The sequence below is a fragment of the Pongo abelii genome, chromosome 2 (genome assembly GCF_028885655.2).
Source record: "Pongo abelii isolate AG06213 chromosome 2, NHGRI_mPonAbe1-v2.0_pri, whole genome shotgun sequence".
In the NCBI taxonomy this organism is placed as follows: domain Eukaryota; kingdom Metazoa; phylum Chordata; class Mammalia; order Primates; family Hominidae; genus Pongo; species Pongo abelii.
In genome coordinates this window covers 13,207,222-13,225,955 of record NC_085928.1, presented here as the reverse complement: position 1 = coordinate 13,225,955, position 18,734 = coordinate 13,207,222, and the positions used below count along the sequence as shown (strand labels likewise).

At 44.4% G+C, this 18,734-nt stretch overlaps 1 protein-coding gene across 2 annotated transcripts in view; it reads right to left on the bottom strand.

The window, feature by feature from the left end:
• ITGB5 (integrin subunit beta 5) overlaps nucleotides 1-18,734 on the bottom strand; it is a 128,768-nt gene that overhangs the window by 52,146 nt on the left and 57,888 nt on the right. For both annotated transcript variants that reach the window (XM_054551356.2, XM_024244997.3), the window contains exons 6-8: nucleotides 5,112-5,273; nucleotides 3,540-3,635; nucleotides 1,422-1,511 (exon numbers count right to left, since the gene is read on the bottom strand). In XM_054551356.2, coding sequence (XP_054407331.2) covers nucleotides 1,422-1,511; nucleotides 3,540-3,635; nucleotides 5,112-5,273 — 348 coding nt within the window. The remainder of the gene's footprint in view (nucleotides 1-1,421; nucleotides 1,512-3,539; nucleotides 3,636-5,111; nucleotides 5,274-18,734) is intronic.

Below are 18,734 nucleotides of genomic sequence, written 5' to 3'. Positions count from 1 at the left end.
GAACTAAGCGCAGGGCTGACTACACCCCAAGTCCCAGGGTTCCCCCTAGTTGCAAAGTTTTCAGTACTTTGCAACTCAAAACAGGGCCACATTGGAAGGTGGACAAGGCCAACATTGGGAAAGGCCAAGCTCCAAATACTCATTTGTAATCAGTCACTGCTGGGAAGGCAAGATGTCTTCTCACAGATGTGTGATGCCATACTGATTTCGTTAGGTTCCCAGGTTAGCCAGAAAAGCCTATTTTACCTAAGTTTAGGATTAATAATGTTACTTAGGCCACACTTAGTCTGTGTATAACTTAGTTTTAACAGAAAGATGCACTCTAAATGCCAATTTAGAAATTACCTGGCCCCTTGAGCAGGTGGGTAGGCACTGGATGCCATAACCATCTTGGGACCCACAAGGGAAGGGATAGCAGAGGGTCCACACTTCCCAGCACAAGAGCCCTGCCTGCCGTTTGCCTGAGAGAAGGTAGGTCTGAGTCAAGTACTTCTGGGGTGTTATGAATTGAGGGAAAGGAGAGTAGGAAAGAGAAAGGCTTAGGAGGTGAGTCTGTGGATGCGTGGCTTGGAATGTGAAAGTGATTCCTAAACCACATCTATAAGAACTTACACTTATTATATTAGGGCCAATTTCACATGATATGTTACAATAGCATAGAATTTAATAGCCCCATTCACAAACCCTCTGAAAGGACTTCATTACAATCACATCCTAAGTAGGTAGGCAAAACATTGATTCTTTGGCCAGGCATGATGGCTCACGCCTGTAAAGCCAGCACTTTGGGAAGCTGAGGTGGGAGGACTGCTTCCAGGAGTTCAAGATCAGACCAACCAGGGCAATATAGTGAGACCTCATCTCTCTATATTTTAAAATTAAAAACAAAAACAAAAAAAAGGATTGTCGATTCTTCCATGTTAGTCTGCAGCTCTACGCTGAGCTCCATGAGCCTGAGGGATTCCCATCCTGCCACTGTGAGGTGAGCTCAGTGTGCAAGCTTTTCACTTCTTGCAGTGTGGTCCTGTGGCTGGTGGATGCTCTGCTCCCTCAGGCAGGGAATACGGTGGCAGCGTTAGCCTGGGCACCAGGTAGGTGGAGAATACCACTGCCTGCCTACGTGAGGTGTCAGAACCTAAGCACTTCCCAGGCCGCCAGCCTGAGTCTGAGCCACTCCTTGGCTCACTGAGATCTGCAGATGAGTCAAGATGGCAGAGGTGAGAGGGAGACTCATCAAGCAGGATGGGTTTCTCCACCCTGAACCTGAGTGAAGCAGGAAGAAGATACCAAACTCAAGGGGATGGGGGAGCAGAGCCAAGAAGAGCAGCACGGTGAACTGCCCACCTGAGCCTGCGGCAGCTGCAGGGCCTCAGTGGGAGGGGGTGGAAGGGAGGTGGCAGTGGGGCAAGAAACTGGTGACTTACATTGTATGCATTAATAATCAGTTGAATAATATTTTTGGAGTCTCCGTCTAAAATCTCCACCGTTGTTCCAGGTATCAGGGCTGTAAAATTCTTGGGAAAAAAAGTAAAGAAAAGAAATAAGTTCATTTTGCCCTGCCAACCATCAGAGTGAGCATTGCTATACTGGGCTAGAACAGTAACGGCTCCTAGAACCATGTCCTGCCACCTTCTCCCACCATGAACTGAAGAAGATCCCACAGGGAAAAGCAAGAAGAAATGGCACAAACGAAGAGTTGTTGCAGTAGGCCGTGGAGTATCCAGCCCTATAGATCCATAGGAAAGGGGTTCACAAGATCCTTCCCTAAAAGATAAAGTCTTGAGACCCCGCCCCTCCCACGGTAACAGACAGCTCTCTAAAAACCCATCTTCTAAGGTCGACAGCTCCTGACAGTTTCTTGCCATTTCTCCCCCGGTCTGTGAGGTATTCACAGGTTCAGCTTTCAGGATCTGCTCAATCTGTTCAGAAGAAGTGAAAAGGGCAACTTTTCCAAGGGTCTCAAGTATAGACCCTTTCTTTAAGAGGAAGCTGAGATACGAATAGCACCCTCCCATGGACCTCTGAGGTCCTGTGGCAAAGGGGCAGCCTTGAAGTACCCACCTTTCCTCTTTCATCTGTACTAACTCCTGAGTCTTCCACTTCTAACAGTGACAGAGACATCCACCACCCTCTGCCTGCCTTGGACTGGATGGGCTTCCTCCCCCCAAGCAAGGTGTATTTAGCTCTGAGGAAGGATGCTTAAGCCAACGTGGACTTCTTCCCTCTGGAAATATCTGGAAACCCAATACAGTCTGTGCAATTGAGCCCTCTAAAAACATAAAACGTTATTTGTAAGTGAATAGGCCTTTATTTTTTATTTTTATTTATTTATTTATTTATTTTTGCGACAGAATCTCGCCCTGTCCCCCAGGCTGGAGTGCAGTTGCGCAATCTTGGCTCACGGCAACCTCTGCCTCCTGGGTTCAAGAGATTCTCCTGCCTCAGCCTCCCCAGTAGCTGGGATTGTAGGCGCACACCACCATGCCCTGAATAGGCTTTATCCTGCTATCTTCCACTAAACAAAAAAAGAAAAACAATCCTTTTCCCTTGTTTCATCTTCTAACATTGATTTGGACTAAAGGAGGATAAAGAACTCAAGAAAATATAAGTGGCATTTTATCAGTGATAATCTCAGGCAGGAGCAATAGAAAAACACAATCGGACAAAGGTTCTTTTGTGGACATTTAAGAGCAAGAAGGAGAGGGAACTGTGGCCAGCTGTTCTGGGGGTGGAGGGTGGAGAGGGATTCTAGATTAAGTTCCCATTGCTTCATCACGTAAAGGAATCTCAGAGGCAGTTTACATTTAGCTTACATGAACACACCGAGGACATCTGTAATTCAAACTTGGCTCATCTGTGACTGTGAGAAGGAGCACGTTCATGTGGGGAGTTTCTGAAGATGGTCCAGGGTGACCCAGGAACACTTTCTTTAGACGGAACAGATCCATACCCAGACTGCTGTATTCACTCAGGACACTTATTGGTTTCTTTGGGAATTCCTGCCCCAGACTAAATGGGGCAGTCCAGGGTGACCCAGGAACAGTTTCTTTAAATGGAACAGATCCACATGCAGACTGCTGTATTCACTCAGGACATTTATTGGTTTCTTTGGGAATTCCTGTGCCAGACTAGCCCACTGGTCAATTATAGTCTGCAGGCTCAGGCATAAAGCTCTGGAGTACAGAGATTAGTGATGTAGCCTGATGAGATGCCTTAATTTTGTGTATATCTTCATTTTATTTTATATTTTCCTTCTCTAGTAGAGTGTGCCTGTTTCCAATTCATCACCCAAAAAAATGGGAATTCATGCTATTTTCAAGGTTTATCTCAGAATCAAATTAGATACTATATGTTCAAATTTCTTGTAAGGTGTTCACTGCTATGCAAATGCTTAATTGTTTCCTCCTATTATTTTCCATTAGATCAAGACTGGGCTATATTCCACCCCTCCTTTGAATTTCCCCCATATAAGCAGAGTTGTAAACACTCCTCACCATCCCCTTCACCCCACCAATCACTAGCCTCCCTCCCTCCCAGCATACCTTGTACAGCATATAATGGTTTTTCGTCACTGCAAAGATGAGGTTGATGTTGTTCTCTGCCAGTTTCTCTCCAAGCAAGGCAAGGGATGGATAGTCCTAGGGCCAAGGCAAAAGTCAAGGCTATGACATTCCTAACAGGTGTAGATACCAGCACCTGGCTCTAATGCAGTCAGCAGCCAGCATTTGCCAGGGAAGCACCTTTTCCTTAGGTGGCCCCTTAGAGTCCCTTAATAACTAAGCCTTCTTGGTAGCTCCTGAAATGAGGAACTGAGTAGAGGAGACCCTCAAGGAAAGGACCCTCTGGCATCCACCAAACTAGATTCACTCCTCTCACCCCAGAGTGGAGAGGTGATGAGTGGAGGTTTTCCATATCTTGTCTGTGTCTCCATCCTTTCAGCAGGGAGGGGGACGAGTGGGGACGCCCTAGAGAACAGCCACCACATCCTACCCTCTGTCATCAGTGCCTCTTACCTTTCCTCTCTCCTCTAAGACTTTTCCTCCCTGCCTCCTTGCCCTATTTTCCTTCTCCTATGCCTAAAGCTTAGGTCTGCCAACATCCCCCACAGGTCCTACTTCATCCTGCTTGTGGCTCGGACGGGCAGAGGAGGGTGTCAAGCTCTGGACTAAAAGCTGGGCCATGGGGCAGGGGTGCTGAAAGAGGAGGAAGAGAGGAAGCTGAGAGGCAGTTTAACAGTGTCCTGAGGGATTTTGAGGACTAATGATGGGCACAGGGGTCCGCATCTGGTGAGGTCCTACAGTTATAGTCCTTTTTTCAGATTCCATTATTCCTAAACAAGATGGAAGGCTTGGGCACTGACCACCTCTTGAAATTGGAGAAAATGGGCTTCTCTAAGGAAGAAAATTGGGAAGAATTCCTCTTTGGCCACCAGAATGGATTTGAGAAAGAAAAGGGTGCAGATTTTGGCGGGAAAATTGCATAGTGAGTATGCAAGATCTTGATCATTGTTGGATCTGGATGATGGGCATGTAGGGTTCATTTTACTGGTCTATTATTATATATGTTTGAAATTTTGCACAAATTCTTTTAAATTGCATAGTTGTGGTTATAGACTGTTGGGAGTAGATGGTCCTTGGGACCTCTCATTCCATGCAAAACACTTCTGCCCACCACCACTGACACTGACAGGCAACTCACCACCTCTGGGAGCCCATGTCTAGAAGTCAGGAAGTCCTGCTCCATAACTTCTATACCAGTTGTGGCTTCTGCAGGGGCACAGCACCCACCCTCCTTTAAGACACCCTCCCCACTATGAGATCTATCCTGTTTCCCCTGGGCCACCCGTATCCCAACCAAACAATTCCCATTTAGATGCACATTGACAGAAAAATGAACCAGCTACAGAAATCCCTGAGAAATGTTGTAAGTCAATTAGGAGTTCCGGAAACCCAGTTGGAGAAGACTGAATAATGAAACCCAATGCCAAGAATGGATCAGAAAGCCAGTGAATACTGAGGGCCAGAGGAAGGTTTCAAGGCTGGGCAAGTACTAAGACCACGGGCAGAGTCACAGGAGAGGCATCAGGGAGGGGGGATCTGGTCCCCGGCACTCACCATCTGGTTAGATGCAGTGTACTCGTTGGCCTCGTTCAGGTGGCACTGGCCATCATGTGGCTGCACCAGACCTCCCAATTTTCCATCCAATGCAATGTGGGGCACATCATCCGTTGTGAACACCAGCAAATGCAGTGCATCCTTTCGCCAGCCAATCTTCTCCTGAAGGACAGAAGGTGGATGGGTACACCAGTCTTTCTGCCCAGTCCTGCCCTGGTCATGCAGGGCACTGGCCCCTCTCCAGGAGTCACAGCCTGAATCAGAGGCATTCCCCTTGCCATGTGTACCTGGGGCACACTCACAAAACCACTGGGGAGAGATTCCACAGAGGCTCTGAAGAGACACAGCCTGGACTGGGGAAGCCCAGGTGCACACAGACAAATGTCCAAGGCTTTGCCCACTTTGGCCCATGCACCTGAAACCCCCTCCCTCCAGCCCATCATACTCGTCTCTGCTCCTTTCACTGATGACCCCTGAGGGCTGCTCCTCCTGGACGCTTCCCCTTTTGGCCTCAGCTATTCTTCCTTCCCCAGAACAATCTTTAACCTTCCCCACAACCAGCTCCCCCATCAACATCCCCTGGTTGGCTGGGCTAGTCTAAGATGATGGTTAAGATGGTTAAGTACCCCCATTAGCCCTGAGTCAATCAGAACAGAGCACTCAAATGACCAATAGGTGGGTTTGTCTTTTGAGGGTTTGTAAAACCTGCCATCTATTCTGGTAGATATAAACCACTCCAATCGTTATTTGAGCCACATTGGTGTTTAAAGTCAATCAGATCCCTTTTCTCCCTTTATTGCTCTACTATCTGAAATTTATCCAGTCTTCAGACTGAGGTACTGCTGAATACAGTCTGTATTGGAAAGGAAGGACTCTGCATTTTTCATACTCAGCCACTGTGGTGCCAACTCTACACAAAAACACTCCCAGTCATCATTTTTAGGAGCAGCTAGACCTTGATACAGAGCAACAAACACTGGGATATGGTCGCCTTCTTAGTAATGGTGAACAGGCATCCCAAAATGCGTCGGTAGCAGCATGAATAAATGAAGGATTTAAACACTGCTGAGAGTCCTCTATACCTGCACACTTGCTATTGAAATAGGAGACTGGATTCACGGACCTTATAGGTTAAAAGCTATTGCTCTCTTACGACAGATGAAGAGTAGAGGGTATCATCCTCTCTTACTTATCATCATAATGGTGGATAAAACAGCCAAAAGAACTATGATATTTTCTCACTTGCTCCAGAGGCGGCATGGAAATAAAAAATAAATAAATCACAAAAGAGTCTGCCAACATGAGGAGGAAAAGAAGTTTGAAAAGAAGCCAGTGAGGACTGACAGCCAGGAGACCTATTGTGAACAAAGGGATTAGCCTTTTGGGGAATCAGTTTCCTAGACACTCAACATTCATCCAGCATTCAATCACTGATCTCTTACTGCATGCCAGGCCTCACAGAAGGCACTGGGTCCACAGAAAAGCTAGTTCCAGACCTCAAAGAGCTTATAATCAAATGGAAACAGCAACACCATGACAGGAGTGTTAATGAAGGAAAGTCCAATGCTAATGGAAGCCAGGGAGAGGAGGAGGAGGGAGAGGCTTCCCAACACAGACGAAACTTAAACTGAGCTGGAAAAAATGAGGAGGACACTTCAAGGAAGCTGAAAGAGGGTGGGATGGCTCACACCTGGAATCCCAACACTTTGGGAGGCTGAGGTGAGAGGATGGCATGAGGCCAGGAGTTCAAGACCAGCCTAGGCAACATAGGGAGACCCCATCTCTACAAAAAATATTAAAAAATTAGCCAGCCATGGAGATGTGCACCTGTCATCCCAACTATTCAGGTGGCTGAGGCAGGAGGATCACTTGAGCCCAGGAGTTTGAGACTGCAGTGAGCTATGATCATGCCACTGTACTCCAGCCTGGGCAACAGAGCAAGATCCTGTCTGTAAAAAAATAAATAAATAAAAACAAAAACAAATAATTTTTAAAAAATTTAAAGGAAGCTGAAAGAAGGAATAAGAAGGGAGAAGGCGGAAGAGGAAGTGGGCATTCTAGGCGCTAACAGAAGCTCAGAAGGGAAAGGAGCACAGTGAGGAGGCCAGACACATTTTAGGAACCTGGAGTGAGAAGCCTAGAAGGTCCCTTGCTGCAATGAAATGCTAAGCCATAACAAAACTACTTATGGGTAGGAGTTGGAATAGTGGTTCTCCTTGCTGTCAGGATTGGAAAGGGTCACAAAGAGGCTTTCAGGGTGCTGGTGATGTTGTGTTTCTTGACCTTGTGAGCATTTATCGAGATGTATAGTATATATATAAACTATATATATAACTATATATAGTTTTCGGTGTGTATATTTTGATAAAGAGTTAAAACCTATTAAATAAATAAGGCAATGCATTATAAGCCCTGGAGTGTGGAAAAGAGGGAGCCAGATGCTTGGGAAATAAAATACAATAGAGAGAAAGTGTAAACTAGTAGATTTTTTTGCAGGAAACATATGAATCTGTTATCCAAAAGGGCACAGCCATGTGCTCAACACCCTAGCAAGGAAGCAGAAAACCAACTTTTAATTTGACAAATTGTATTACAAACCTTAAGGAAAATCAGAAACCTAAATAAATGGACAGAGATATCATTTCAGGATTGGAAGAGCCAATGGTGTTGAGACGCCATCTCTCAGCAAATTGGTTTATAGATTTGACACAATCACAATCAAAAGCCTAGAAGGCCTTTTTGAGAAAATGACAAGCTGATTATAATATTTATATGAAATTGTAAGCAATGGAAACTAGCCAAACAATTTTGAAAAAGAAGAACAAAGTTGGAGGACTTATTATCTTAGGTCAAGACTTATTACAAAGCTACAGTAATCAAAGATATGGTAATGACAAAATATATGCAATGACAGAATGCATACATCAGTGGAATGGGATAGATAGAGCAAAAATAGATCCACACATATCTAGTCAATTCAGCAGAGAATACTGGAACTGGACATTCATATGCAAAAAAAATGAAGTTCAACCCATACGTCTCACCATACACAAAAATTAACTCAAAGTGGATCACTGACCTAAACATAGACCTAAAGCTATAAAACTTCTGAAGGAAACCTAGGAGAAAATCTTTGTGACTGTGACGTAGGCAAAGATTTCTTAGATAAGATGATTCATAGGATAAAAAGTTGATTAACTGGGCTTCATCAAAACAAAAACTAATTTGTTCAAAACCTTCTTTGAAAAATACTGTTAAGAAAATGAAATGACAAGGCACAGACTGGGAGAAAATATTTGAAAAAAATAAAATCTGATAAAGGATTTGTTTACAGAATATATAAAGAACTCTCATTAGTCACTAAGAAAAAAACCAAACAACTGAATTTAAAAAGTGGTCAAAAGATTTGCACAGACAATTCACCAAAGAAGAGATATGGGTGGAAACGAGCACACGAAAGGGTTCTCAACATCATTAGTCATTAAGGAAATGCAAATTTGAACCACAGCGAGATAGCCATTAGATCCCTATTTGAATAGCAGACCAACAAACAAACCCTGACAGTATCAAGTGCTGATAAAAATGTGGAACTAGGCCAGGTGCGGTGGCTCATGCCCGTAATCCCAGCACTTTGGGAGGCCAAGGTGGGTGGATCACGAGGTCAGGAGATCGAGACCATCCTGGCTAACACGGTGAAACCCTGTCTCTATTAAAATACAAAAAATTAGCCGGGCGTGGTGGTGGGCGCCTGTAGTCCCAGCTACTCAGGAGGCTGAGGCAGGAGAACAGCATGAACCTGGGAGGCGCAGCTTGCAGTGAGCCGAGATCACACCACTGCACTCCAGCCTGGGCGACAGAGCGAGACTCTGTCTCAAAAAAAAAAATGTGGAATGATTAGAACTCTCATAATTGCCTATGAGAATACAAAATGTTTCACCAACTTTGGAAAACAGTTTGACAGATTCTTACAAAGTTAAATATACACTTACTATCAATCCAGCAATTCCACTCTTTGGTATTTACCCAAGAGAAATTAAACTTTATGCTCAAATAAAAACCTATATGCAAATATTTATAAAAATGTTATTCACAATCATCATAAACTAGAAACAATCCAAATGTCCATCAGTAGTCAACAGACACATCATAATACATCCATACAATCAAATACTACACTGCAATAAAAAGGAACAAACTACTGATAACACACCACAACATGGATGAATCTCAAAGCATTACGTTAAGGGCACAAAGCCCAACTCAAAAGGCTAATTCCATTCATATGGTATCCAGAAGAAGAAAAAAATACAGGGACAGAAAACAGATCAGTAGTTGCCAAAGTGGCTTAGGGTCATGGGAGGAGATGGATGACAAAGGCATGCTGGGAAACTTTCTGGGTGATGGAAATAATCCATATCTCAATTGTGGGGGTGGCTATAAGACTTTATACCTAAAAAGGGTCAATTTTACTCTGTGCAAATTATCCTTGACTCAGTGATTCTACTTCAGGGGAATCTATCCACAAGAAAGAAGTATTCTGAAATACATGCAACAGTATTAATTAATAGTGAGAAAAAGGGAAAGGCATGAATATCCTACTGTGCTGGAAAAGGTAAATAAATTCAGATATCTCCTCTACAGCCATCAGAAATTATTCATAGAAAGTATAAAATTATGAGTAAATATCTACAATATAAGCTGAAAACAAAGAATTTAGCACTATAGTTGTAGTGTGATTACAAACTACTTAAGAAACAAACGTAACTCTCCATTAAGAGAACAAAATACCCCATAATGTGGCTGTGGTTGGGACTGGGGTTAAGGTTATAGACAATTTTTTGTTTTCCCATTATTTTCCAAGCTGTCTTTAATAGGCAGGCACAACTTCTGCAAAACTGGGCTCTGAATGTGGCTCTGTCATTTAACTTCTTCAGTCTCCAGTTCCTCCACACCAGCTTCTTGAGGGTCTTGTGGGGACACAAGTGGGGTGGCAGTAAGAAGACAGAACAACGTGGAATTTGGGTGCCTTCTGACGAGCATGTGAATTTTCTTGCTGCCCCTACTTACCTGTGCAGTTTCAGCCAACTATTCAACACCTCAAAAGCTTTTTTCTTATCAGTAGAACAGGAATAATAATACAAAACATGTATTGTGCACTTCCATTATTCCACTTAATCTTCACTGCAACCTTTGTGACATAGGTAATATATTGCGATCTCATAGGTAAGGAAACTGGAAACTGGTGTTCAGAGAGATGAAGTGACCAGCCCATCAACTAGCAAGGGCCAGAGAAGCCAGATTCAGATGACCAAACTCTTGCCCACACTCGTATACAGAGAGGAACTGTGCATGTAATAAATGGGATAATTCATAAACGTGCCTGGTTCATGATGGGCTCTCAACTTGTGGCTGCTGGATCCAAAATAAATGTTTGTTGAATGGAAGGTTGCATCTAAAATGGAAATAGCTCCACAAGTGAAGGATGGCTCAGCATAAGAATGATAATTCTGTTTTCTGTGAAGTGGGCTCTTGTTATGTAAATGGTGTTAACAAACTTGGCCCAGAGGTTGGGCTGCTGCGAATGAGTCAGGACATGCTTGTTCATCACACCCAGGCTTTCAGGCTTGGAGGCTTTACAAGTGGTGACTCCACAGAGTATTTACATTAAAAATAATTTCCCTTATTGTTGGGTTGGCTGGCAGAGCTAGCTGTTTTGAAGGCTTGAGTTCTGTATTCCACGTTTGGGGAAGGAAGCAAAAGTGGGAAAGTGGATTGAAAAAAAAAAAAAAAAAAAAGAAAACAATGAACTACAAATGGAATATAGCATGAGGGCCAGAGTACATCAGCTTTGGAACAGATTCTGAGGTCAAATCTTTTCTCTATTCTAACTGTGGGCCCCTCAGTCAGTCACTTCACCTCTCTCAGCCTTAGTTCTTCATCTGTAAAATGGAAAGAAGCCTGCTTTGCAGAGCTGCTGCTAGGTTTAGACAGAATGTATTAAAAAGTATTATAGTTAACGCATAAAAGGGACTATAAAGGGAACTTGTAATTATTATTCCAGGACCAGTAATAATTTTTACATTTCTTCTCTTCTCCTTTTACTAATTGATATGTGAAGCTATATAACTGTTATAGGGAATATAAATTATTGCATGCTAAACAATTTAAAAGCCTTGTATTAATTCAAAACTACAATAAGATCCTACCACACGCCTTTAAAGTATCTAAAATTTAAGACTGACCACATCAAATGTTGACAAAGATATGTAGAGACTGGAACCCTCACACTCTGCTGGTAGGAATGTAAAATGATAAATGCTCTTTGTGTCAGGCCTCTGAGCCCAAGCTAAGCCATCGTATCCCCTGTGACCTGCATGTATACATCCAGACGGCCCGAAGCAAGTGAAGAATCACAAAAGAAGTGAAAATGGCTGATTCCTGCCTTAACTGATGACATTCCACCACAAAAGAAGTGAAAATGGCCGGTCCCTGCCTTAACTGATGATATTACCTTGTGAAATTCCTTCTCCTGGCTCATCCTGGCTCAAAAGCTCCCCCACTGAGCACCTTGTGACCCCCCACCCCTGCCAGCCAGAGAACAACCCCCTTTGACTGTAATCTTCCACTACCTACCCAAATCTTATAAAACAGCCCCACCCCATCTCCCTACGCTGACTCTCTTTTCACTCAGCCTGCCTGCACCCAGGTGATTAAAAAGCTTTATTGCTCACACAAAGCCTGTTTGGTGGTCTCTTCACAGGGACGTGCGTGAAACTTTGGAAAACAGTTTGGCAGTTTCTTAAAAAGTTAAAGAGCTACCATATGACCCAACCATCCCACTCCTGGGTACTGATTCAAGTGAAATGAAAGCATACGTCCATACAAAGACATGAACATGAACATTTATAGCAGCTCTCTCATAACAGGCAAAAACTAATGTCCATCAACAGATGAATGGATACATAAACTGTTGCATATCTATGCGATGGAATACTACTCAGCAACAAAAGGAATGAATGGATACACTAACAGCATGAATGAATCTCAAAATAACTGCTAAGGGAAATAAGGCAGGCAAAAAAAGAGTGTATACTAGGCATACGAAATTTGAGTAAATGCAGTCTAGTGTGTAGTGACAGAAAGCAAATTCATTGCCTGGGGTAAGGGAGGCAGGAGGGAGAGAAGGAAGAAATGATGATAAAGGGGCACAAATACACTTTTAGAGGTGAAGGATATGTTTGTTACCTTCATCGCAGAGTTGCTTTCGTGAGTGTACATAAATGTCAAAATTTGTTAAACTGTACACTTTCAATATGTGTAGCTCATTGTACATCAATTATACTTTGATGCTCAGGCTGGTCTTGAACTCCTAGGCTCAAGCCATCACAGTGCTGGCCTCTCAAAGTGCTGGGATTACAGGCATGTGCCACCACGCTGGGCCCAAATACTATTTTATTTAATAGCAGTATCCACACAGAATTTAGGTGCATGGGCTCAGGTATCTGGCTAATCTGACTTCGGTCCCATGTCTCCCTTGTTTTTGTGATCTTAGACAAGTTACTTAATCTTTCCCTATCTCAGCTTCCTTGTTTATAAGAGGGAGATAATAATAGTTTTGATAAAATAGGGTTGTTGAGAGAATTAAAGAAGATGATACACATTGAGCACCCCACTCAGTAGCTGGTATGGGATAAATAGTAATTAATAGTTATCATCATAGTATTTCCATGGAGTTGAAAAACTGTCACTTGTGTCTATAATTCAGAAGCACATCATCTTATCTTTAGATTAATAGAATTATGGGTGATGCTTATTTCCTTTCTGATATCTACCTTTTCTAATTTTTTATGTTGAATATATTCTCTTTTTATAAATAGTTTTTAAAAGAAGGAGAAAACCTATTTATTTAGCTGAACTTTTCTCTACGTCTTTAAGTAAAGCCAAAATGTAAACAAAACCAATTTCGCTAAACATGACAGAGGTCAGCCTCAGATGAAAGCGTCAGGAGTGCGTGGGGCGGAAACGCACTGGACGCAGATGCATGAAGCCAGGCATCCGGTCAGGGCTGCGAGTCCTGTCACTTTTCTCTGTTCACTGTCAAATTCACCACGAGGTCTATTTCCAACTCCTGCTTCCAAACTTATGCGAGGGAACGATCTCACTTGTTTCGTCACCCACAGAGATAGGTAAAAGGACTTCTCCCTTCACCTATTCCCAGGAACTCACAGTTCTGGTCCTAGGCCCTAGGATGCCTTTCAGCCGGCCCTCTCCTCTCCGTCCTAAACAAACTGGCATGTCCTCCCAGCCTCGCTCTGATCTCACCATCCCAAGGGAAGAAGTGCTCCTCCCTCCTTGAGGAAACGCAGCCCTGCAAACCCCACCTTCTTTGGAGAATTTATTCCATCGTCACTCTCTCCTCTGGTCCCTTCCATGTGCCTACAAATATGCTCATGGCCCACTAATAACAAGCTTTCTCTTCACCCTGCTACACCACCAAACTCTCATCACTTGCCTCTCTCTCTTTTTTAAGACTAGGCAGACCTATTCCATTTCCTCCTCTCAGTTCCTTAAAATCTGACCTCACTCTCAGTCATCCATGAAAAGGGGAAGCGGGAATGAAATGGAAGACCAGCCCTTCCCAGTCACTGAGAAAATTAACAAAAATGGACTCCTCCCAGGAGTGAAGACAGACTCACTGGCTTGTTCACTTCCAACATCTGGCCCCAGAGAACATAGGGACTGGCAGAGAGAGAAACAAATGGTTAGGGAGGAAAGGACCTGGTTTCACTAGTTTGAGGACACAAGCTTCCAGCCTGTGGGGCAATTTGGCTTCTTAAGGCTGAAAGGAGTCACACTCTGTGGCTACAGGTCTGACAAAAAAGGAAGCTCACGCAGAGAACCAAGAACAGCTTCCATCCATCTCTGCCCCACCCTCCACAGTTTGTCCCTGGTCTCTGTCCCACCTGACTTTCACCCACATGGTAAGGTGGCTCCATGGGAAGCCAACAGGAGCCAGGAAGAAGTCAGCTCAAAGTCAGTTGCACTTGGCAAATAAAGTGAGCATGTATAGCAGAGTTCGTGGTCACTGTGGCCAAATACAGGGGCAGCTTAGAGGGTGCACTGCTGAGAACCAGAGAACACAGGCTCCAAGGGGCTACAACAGGACAAAAGCACCAATGGATGACTGGGTAGAAAAACAGAGAAAACATGTAGCACCTGAAGTCTGGAAGGAACCTCAGAGGTTCTTGTACAGCCTCCCATCCAGTGCAGGGATCTTTCCTCCAGCACCTGACACCTGGGTATGGGGCTCACACACATACTCACCACCACACTGCTAAGTAGCTCTCCTTGATAGAAAATTCTTCCTTGGCCGGGCACAGTGGCTCATGCCTGTAATCCTAGCCCTTTGGGAGGCCGAGGCAGGTGCATTACCTGAGGTCAGGAGTTTCAGACCAGCCTGGCCAACATGGTGAAATCCCGTCTCTACTAAAAACACAAAAGTTAGCCAGGCGTGGTGGCACGTGCCTGTAATCCTAGCTACTCGGGAGGCTGAGGCACGAGAATTGCTTGAACCCAGGAGGCAGAGGTGGCAGTGAGCTGAGATCACACCACTGAACTCCAGCCTGGGTGACAGAGCGCAACTCCATCTCAAACAAACAAAAAAAACCCAGGAAAATTCTTCCTTACATTGGATTCCAACCTGCTTTCCTTGTGGCTACCCTAGTACATCCCCTGGAATAGCCAAAAGGGTCTATTCCCTCTTTTATAATGATATCTGAGGTCAATTACCGTGCTACTTCCCGTGATGTCTCTCCTCTGAGGATGTGGTTCCCATGCCCGGCACCACCCACTTATCCCCTCTGCTCTCTCACTGTCAATGTCTGTCTTAAACACAGCTCCCAGAGGCAGGCCAGGCATGGTTCCCTGGATATGGTCTGACCTGCACAGAGGAACTAGGCTGAAAAAGTGGCCTGTGGGCTCTGAATTGGACCTGGAGTGTGAGGCCTGTGTTTGGCAGCTGTATCTTCCTACTGGCTCATGTTAAGCCTGGGGATCCCCAGGTCCATTTCATAGTAACTTATTTATGCAAAGGGACAATGGCAGAGCATGACAAGTGAGACAGGCAGATTCAAGGACGCCCCGTGGGAAAGTGCAGGGGAAGGCCCGGACCACCAGTTCCTGGGAATCTGAGGAAAGCCAATGTCCCATTCAGATGTCAGAAAACACAAGTGGGTCCTGCCTGAACATGGGCTGGCTCACTGACGTTGGCTTGCTAGTTCAATCACAAGGGAGTTCCAGAATAAAGATGCCATCCCAGAGACTGTAGCTTTAAATTTCTAGGTTCTCTGATCCCAAGGTCAATCTGCCTAATTAAAATTAACAATTGTCCAAATGAAGAGGCCCTCAAGACTGTTATTAATGCAGCCCATGGGCCCCAGTTGTCACAGAAGAGTCACCAGGCACATGTACTCTCTCTGCTGGAAAAGATCCACCATGTAAAAAGCAGCATGCTGCCTCAGTGCTATCTGAGAAAGCCCAAGGGAGCAGAGCCGATGGGTCTGAGATGCCCTCCAAATTAGGAATGAGATGGCAGATATCGGAGTTTCCAATTTATAGACAGGGAAGCCAGGGGCAAAGATAAGCATTTCACATATCCATCAACATGCTAACCTTGCGACAGTACCAGTGGCCTCCCTGGAAAATCCTGAGGGCTGATAGAGTCACATGATAACTGTTTCTGATAGAGAGGAAACTCTTAGCTCCAGAAAAGAGTGGCACATGCAACTTTCTTCCCCTGGGACTGTTTCAGTACCATTCTACAGTTGGCAAACTGGGTCATGTGGGTAATTGTGAGGGTTCCTTAGACAGGAACTGTGCTCTCTTTGGAAGCACACCCTTCCCACTTCTCTGTTCCTGTGTGACTTCAAAAGATGGCAGACACTCTAATGTCAAGGTTAAGCCATACCAGCAGGTGGATAAAGTTTCCAATTCTGGTGCTGCCTTTTATGGCTGTAAGACTTTGGAGAAGTTACTCTACCTTTCTAGGCTTGTTTCCTCATCAAAGGAGATAGTAAAGCCACCTTTAAAGGAGTATGTGAAAGAAACCCTGTTAAATGCCTGGTACAGAGCCTGGCTCTCAAAAGCGCTCAGCCAGTGGTGATCAACAGCATCATCAGCACCAGCACATCACCGGGAAGCAAGAGACCAGGATGACCCCTTGAGAGAGAAGAATACTTTAATTGAACCACGGGCCCGAAGAAGCCAGTCCTTCCACAGAGTCTGTGCTCTGGCTGTGCCTTAGATCCTACACATATATCAGTCCTACAACTAGAGTGATGCTCATGGAGATAGGCACCAAAGCTACTTCAACTCTGCATTCCCCACAGCACCTAACAGGACGTCTTCTACACAGTAAGTACTCAAGACGTTTTCAAATGTAATAACGAAACACTGTCCATTAACCTTTCAGGCAAGCACTGAGGAAGAGGGGACAGGTTTCAAGGCAGGAATGAGGAAGGAAAGGGGACTGACCTGGGCAGCCAGTGGGCAGCTCCCACAGTAGATCTGAGCTTGGGGACAGAGGAGTCTCCACAGCACATAAGGGAAAACAAGGTTAGAGGGTCTCTGTGATTGGTTTCCCGAATCATGTTGACATTCAGGCATATTTCCATCCCTTTATAACAATATACACATTCTTTTTAGTTTGTTTTTCCTACTTCCATCCACTGTTTGCAATGAAGTATCTTTTTTAAAAAAATCTGTTCTGTGGCTAAACTTAATGAGGCCAAAAGTGTAGCATTTCTTTCCTTGGGAAAAAGAAATCCTGGCCTATGACTCAGGATACAGACATTCCTCTTGAGCTCAAATCCCAGCAATGTGCAGGATAACATTTCTAATGTGTACTCTGTGACAGAGTCCAATCTGAGTTACAGAACGTTTTGGAATGAAGAAGGTTGAACCATATGAATTTTCCATTTTTGCAGGAAAAACATCAACAGGCAAATAATAAATATCATCAATAAATATCAATAATTTTAGATGGTTCAATCTAATGTTTCCAAACAGGTTGTTTTAGTTCCCTTCTAATGGATCTGCAGGCTCAAATCAAATCCCAGAGGATAGAGACTTCTCATCTATCTTTAGTTTTCTCCACCATACCTGCCACTGAGCATTTATTGGACAGCCAATAAATGCTTTCTAAATGGAAAAGTATTACCAAGTAATAGTACTTCTGGTTCTGCTTTAATGAATTTGCATGAAGCACTATAAATTCCATGGAGGCAGCCTGGTGGATGGGAGGGTGGAAGTCCCATCCAGGATGGGACAAGCTTTGGGCCAGAATAACCTGGTATTCCTGAACTTCAGAAGCATAAAGGCACCTGTGAGAATGAAGCCTTTGTTCACCAGACGTTTAACAAGGATCTGTTATGTGCCCAGCAGTGTGTGGTGCTGGGAATATAGTCATAAGAAAAAAGACATAGTCCCTCCCTTCAGGGAGTTTACTATCTCAAAGGGAGGCAGGCATTCCAGGAATGCTTCAAATAAATAAAAATAAGATGATAACTAGGACAGAAGTGATTAAGCGCTTGCCTGGAGCCAGGGCATCCTGACCTACTCAGGGAAGTCCACCAGGGAGGGCTTCTCTAACAAACTGACAGTGAAGCTGAGATCTGAAACACAAACAGGCACAGGTTAGACATTAAAAGGAAAACAGATTCCGGGGGAGGAAGCAGGAATGGACAAGTGGAGCACAGGGATTTCCGGGGCAGGGAAGCTACTCTGTGTGATATTTAATGGTGGCTACCTGTTGTCGTACATTTGTTAAAACCCACAGAACTGTACAAACCAAGAGTGAACCCTAATGTGAACTATGGACTCTGGTTGATAATGATGTGTCAACACTGACTGGGTCACTGATTGTAACAAATATACCACACTGATGTGGAATGCTGATGGTGGGGGAGGTTGTGTGTGCAGTGGTCAGAGGGAAGTTGTGGAAATTCTTTATTTTCTATTCATTTTTGCTGTGAACCTAAAACTGCTATAAAAAATAAAATCTACTGAAAGAAAGAAAGAAGGAAACGAAAGAAAGAAAGAGAGAGAAAGAAGGGAAGGATGGGAAGGGAGGGAGGGGAGGGAAGGAAGGAGGGAGGCGAGGAAGGGGAGGGAGGGGAGGGAACGGAGGGAGGAAGGAAGGAAGGAAGTAAAGAAGGAAGGAAAGAGAGAGAGAGAGAAAGAAGGGAAGGATGGGGAGGGAGGGAGGGAAGGACGGACAGGAGGAAGGGGAGGAAGGGGAGGGAGGGGAGGGAGCGGAGGGAGGAAAGAAGGAAGGAAGGAAGGAAGCAAGCAAGCAAGCAAACCAGGAATACAGGGAAGGAGTATCAAAGAAAACCAGGAATACAGGAATGGAGTATCCAAACAGAGGAAACAACACATGCAAAGGCCTTGCCTGAGTCAGAGTAACGGACTCCAGGTCACTGTGGCTGGAATGCAGAGGCCACAGGTAGAGGCCACAGGCAGAGAGCCTTGCAACAACAGCCCAAGAGCAAATTCCTGTCTCCTTTCATCTTTGCCCAATGGACATTCCAAGCAAGAGGGAGCCTCTGACTTAAAATAAAAAAT